At 37.3% G+C, this 5,327-nt stretch overlaps 1 protein-coding gene across 1 annotated transcript in view; it reads left to right on the top strand.

The window, feature by feature from the left end:
- tesmin (testis expressed metallothionein like protein) overlaps nucleotides 1-5,327 on the top strand; it is a gene marked incomplete in the record, with an annotated part of 28,248 nt that overhangs the window by 16,218 nt on the left and 6,703 nt on the right. Inside the window, 3 exon segments of the mRNA XM_014010272.1 lie at nucleotides 841-866; nucleotides 948-1,033; nucleotides 1,275-1,346. Coding sequence (XP_013865726.1) covers nucleotides 841-866; nucleotides 948-1,033; nucleotides 1,275-1,346 — 184 coding nt within the window.

Below are 5,327 nucleotides of genomic sequence, written 5' to 3'. Positions count from 1 at the left end.
CACCTATACACAGTATAATATATATCTCCATACATATGCACAACTCTTTTCACAAGATGAGTGAGACTAAATCTTGGGTCCATTGAAACGAAACAAACTAGGATGTGATTTGTGACAATAAATGCACCAAAATTTAAAGTTTTTTTTTTTTTATTAGCACTGTTTTATTAAACAATAAGTAAAAGAGTATAAATATGGCACATTGCCATCGACTTCCTTGAGTTTTAAATACTGGTATCATCATTGGTCATGAAAAACATCCATGTCGGCAGAGCTCTAACAGACGTCGCTCCAGTGATTACTTTCTGAGACTTTCATTATTTGTATTTATTAACCTTTATTTAATCAGGCAAATCTCACTCTTTTGCAAGGGAGGCCTGGGCCTGTAGAGAGCCTAATGTTGATGTTTTTTTTTTTTTTTTGGACTGTGAGAGGAAACCACAGAAACATGAGGACAACATGTAAAGAACAAACAAACCAAACCTGAACACCTGGGAAATTTCTCTGTCCTGATGCAGCAGACTCTGAGCAGCAGCAGTACACCTGCATCATCAGAACCAGAACAACCAGACTGAAACACAGTCCAACTCATGGAAACTTCCTCCCAGCCAGGACTGTTCCCCTCTACAGAACTGTGCTGTTATGTTCATACTCCTCAGTGTTGTTTGACACTACTACATTTTATTTGATTGATGCTTACTGTGAGCCCAGAATTGGGTGTTAGTTTCTGTGTAACACATATCATATCATGTTTCCTCATAACTAAGTCTAAACATCTTTAATGTTGTTGATAGAATTTGGGTCTCAGCACTCATTCTCCTTTCTTTTTTTGTTTTTCAGAAAGTGTGTTGGAGACTCCGAGTCAGGTAAGAAAAGAGTTCAATTCTCCTTCATCTTTTGTATTCTGAATGTTTAATAAATGAATCAACAATTGTATGTGTGTGTAGTTTCCTCAGTACCAGCACAGAGCTCGCTGCTTTGATGAGTGTGGAGATCATGCAGACATCTTTCAGCCCCCTGTCTCAGCTGAGAGGTAAACACTATGGCTAGTGGGATAAATTATTTTTTCTTTTTTTTAACAATTGTTTGTTTATTCAAGAAAAAAACATTTTAATTTATGAGACAATAAAGACTATTACTTGATAATGTTTGCTATTGAAAGAGAAAAGACAAAACGTGGGAATCCTGACATTTGTGACTCACACAAGAAAAATGAAAACTGTTATGAATATTTTTACCAAAACTGAATTAAATATCCTCTTTTGCACCTGTAGATCTGTTGGGAGCTTCTTCCAGCTTAAATCCAGGAAACCCTGCCACTGCACCAAGTCCCAGTGCCTTAAACTGTGAGTGGACCTTCCTGTGTTTAACTTTAGACTCAGTTATTGTTAGAGCAGAATATTATAGCAGTGAATTCTCACAATTACCATTGAAACTATTTTAGGTCAAAACAATGAGTTCGTTTTTTTTTTCATCGTGTTTGATTTAAACAGGGATGCGCAATAACTTTGTGTTGCGTTCATGAGGTAACAGACATTACATGTTCTAAATTGGGAGTAGTTGTTTTGACCTTTTTATGTTTATAATTATAAAGTTTGTGCGTAACATACAGGGTTTGTCATGTATGGTGGATTGTATTAAAGGTTGGACCCAGGAGGCAGACAGAGGCAAGAGGTAGGAACTAAAACTGGAAGTTTATTAACTCAAACAAAAATGCTGTTGTGGCAACAAACAAACAGCTCTCAAAGCAGAGCAGATTTACTGCTAACCAAAAGACAAAGTAATGGCAGAACACTGAAACAAAGCACAAACCAGGAATCTAAAGACAAACTAATGAACTGAAAACACTGACACCTGTGCAGGGACAACCAGATCAGGTGCAGGTAGGTGTGACAGAAACAGAAGCAGGAACAAAGCTGAAACTGAACAGAGGAAAGACTAACTAGAAATACACAAAACTGAATAAGTACAAAACAAAAGTACAAGTCTTGGCTGGGTTAATTGGTAAAATAATTTTAATAACTATTAAATGACTGGTTGTTTTCCAGCACAAAGTATTCTAATTATTTTTCTAGTGAAAAGGTAGTTTTTTCCGACACAACTTGAATGTTGTGCGGGTTGGGCAGGACGGGGAGCGGCTTGACCAAAAAAGGATAAAAATAAATAAGCATACTTACTGCCGCGCTGGCAAACATGTACATATATTATTGGTTCTATTTGTTATGATATCAGACCAATAAGTATACGTCATAATCTCCTGATATTGGGCCGATAACTTTTGGGCCGATAGTTATCGTGCACCCCTAGATTTTAATCATGTGACTTTTTTTTTTTCACATTTTTCACTCAAACCAATTTGTCTTTCTTTCAGTGGCCTCACAGACAGTTTTTCTCTCTACGTTTGATTGAAATTATAATAAGCTAACCTGATTATCTTGTGTTGCTGAAAGCATTACCTCATATATATATATATATATATATATATATGCTTGATTTCACATACAGCCACAGAATGTGACACACAGACACACATCCATGTATTTACATCAAACTGAGGACTTTGTATTGACTTCCATTCATTTTGTAACTGTATTTATGCCTAACCCAGACATTTTCCCTAAAATTAACCATTACTGGTCTATAGCTAACCCTAACCTGAACCAAAACTTAATTCACACCATATCTCTAAACCAGTGGTTCCCAACCTTTTTAGACTTGTGTACCCCCTGAGTCATTTTGTCATACCTCTAGTACCCCCTCTGTCAAACTCAAATTAAACATAAAGATAAAAATGTTGTCTTGAAAGTGAATACGTAATTAAATAAATAAATCAGGTAATGGCAGGTGCAGAAAACGGCAGCATCCAAGATACATTGTATTATCCAAAATACATCAAACTCACCCAAATGAGCAAATTCTGTGAGATTCCAGGTTATATACTGGATTCTATTTTGTGTTAATTCCTTGATTACGTCTGCAATTTCCACATTGTGGAAATCACAGGGCCCTACATATCTCAGTCAATATTTTTATTTATTTTTTTACACACCTGGGATATTTTTCCACGTCCATCCATCCATCCATCCATCCATTTTCTGTACACGTTTCTTCCTTTTCAGGGTTGCGTGGGTCACTGGTGCCCATATCCAGCAGTCACAGTGCGAGGGGTGGGGTACACCCTGGACAGGTCGCAAGTCCATCACAGTGCCTATTTTTCCACGTAACCCCTGTTATATGCTCACGTTTCCCTAGGTTGGGAATCACTGCTTTGGACAGTGTGAAGGACTGAAGGAACTGTCCAAGTTCCTGAAAGTGCTGGAGTATTTCAGGAATTTAGCCAGTGTGAAGGACTGAAGAAACTGTTCAAGGTCCTGAAAGTGCTGGAGTATTTTAGGACTTTAGCCAGTGTGAGGGGCTGAAGGAACTGTCCAAGGTCCTGAATGTGCTTGGAGGTTTTACAACTTTAGATGGTGTGAAAGGCTGGAGGAACTGTCCAATGTACTGAGTGCTGGAGTATTTCAGGACTTTAGACCAGTGGTTCTCAACCTTTTTAGATATTTTTAGATAAAAACGTTGCCTTGAAAGTGAATAAGTAATTAAATAAATTGACAAGGTAATGGCAGGTGCAGAAAACAGCAGTGTCCAAATCACATCATATTCCATGTTTTATACTGGATTCCATTTTGTGTTAATTCTGTGATTCCGTCTGCAATTTCCACATTGCGGAAAACATTGGAACCTACAAATTGATTCCGTCTGCAATTTCCACATTGCGGAAAACATTGGACCCTACAAATCTCAGTCCTACTGTATATATATTTTTTACACATCTGGGAAATTTTTCCTCGTACCCCCTGTAAAATGCTTTGCGTACCTCAATGGGTACATGTACTCCTGGTTGGGAAAAAAATTGGGCCCCGAGGTCAAAAAGGTTAAGAACCCCTGCTCTAGGATTTTTTAAACTGTGGTGGTATTGGGCTGTTGGGAGTTGGAGGGTGTTGACATGATGCCAGACTGAAGAACAGCATGGATTTAATTATGACCATTTCAAACTGTGTTAGTTAGATGTTAGTTAAAAAAAAATCATTATATTCACAGAATGCTGATTAACAGCATATACATTACTAGTATATTAAGAAACTGCAACTTTTTAAAATAAAAATTACTTGATGTGAAAAAATGTGTAATATGTGTTAGTTGAATCTCATATCTAACAGTGGCGGATGCTGGTCTTTCAAGGAGAGGAAGCTCAGTTTCAGCCTACATAATAAAATGTGTGGGTTATAAATTCTACCCTCTGTTCCTTTTCAAGAAAATGATCTGTGACCCTGTCACTGATCGTTTTTTAGTTTACAGTATTTATTCATTTCATTTTAAAAAACAAAACATTACATACAACAAAACAATACAAATAAAATAAAATGAAAGGCAGCAGGAGAAGAAAAAGATATCTGCTCCTATTTACAAAAAATATTAATTTCAAACAATAAACCAAATAATAAAACAAAACAAAAAATTCAACTCCTCAAACAGTGACTCATACAAATACAAATTAAACAATTTCAAATTTCTTTGACAATTTTGCTTTGATGATATTTTAAAGGAATTAATTGATCCAATGCTTTTCTAATCATTTTCCAGATTATTCTATAGTCTTTTACAGCAGCCAGCTCACTTTGTTATACCAGGACAGCTGAAAAGACCTGTTATTTCCCCACTGTGGATCAATGAAAATGTTTTTTTTAATCTTCCGTTTCCCCATCTTTTGCAGCAAATTAATCTAAGGAGTTGGTCAGCCCTGCTGTTTAACTCTAAGTTTTTCTTTGTAAGGAAGACCATCAAATGGCTTCTCCAAAGTCCGGGCCACAACCAAACTGTCTGCCATTATGTGCAGCTTGCTACCTAGCTAACTTGCTAGCTGGGACTGGCGCGAGGCTAGAGTGAAGTGTGTCCGCCTTTGAGTGCTTTGTGACGGAGGAGGGGCTCAGCAACACCCGCAGGACATAAACTGTGATAGACGTCAGAAAGAGTGATAGAAGTCTGTCTCCAAACACAAGCAGATACAATAAAACCCACCAAAAATAAAAACTCGATTTGTTGCTAGTCGTTTTTAACAAAGAAAATGCAGCTAAGCGGATTAGGAAAGTCTCTCCGGTTCAGCTCAGAACAGAAATGAAACTAAAAACTGCTCCCACTGAATGTTTACACCAAAATATCTCTGATTCGCTCATTTCGCTGTCAATCAAAAAGGGCTCAGACAGATCATCCAATCATAATGCAGAATCTGGGCATCCAAACCCGCCCACTGTTCCATAGATCCCCAGAGA

Source organism: Austrofundulus limnaeus, unplaced genomic scaffold (assembly GCF_001266775.1).
Source record: "Austrofundulus limnaeus strain Quisiro unplaced genomic scaffold, Austrofundulus_limnaeus-1.0 Scaffold67, whole genome shotgun sequence".
NCBI lineage: Eukaryota > Metazoa > Chordata > Actinopteri > Cyprinodontiformes > Rivulidae > Austrofundulus > Austrofundulus limnaeus.
The sequence above is the reverse complement of the archived record's forward strand: the minus strand, read 5'-3'. Positions and strand labels throughout refer to the sequence as shown.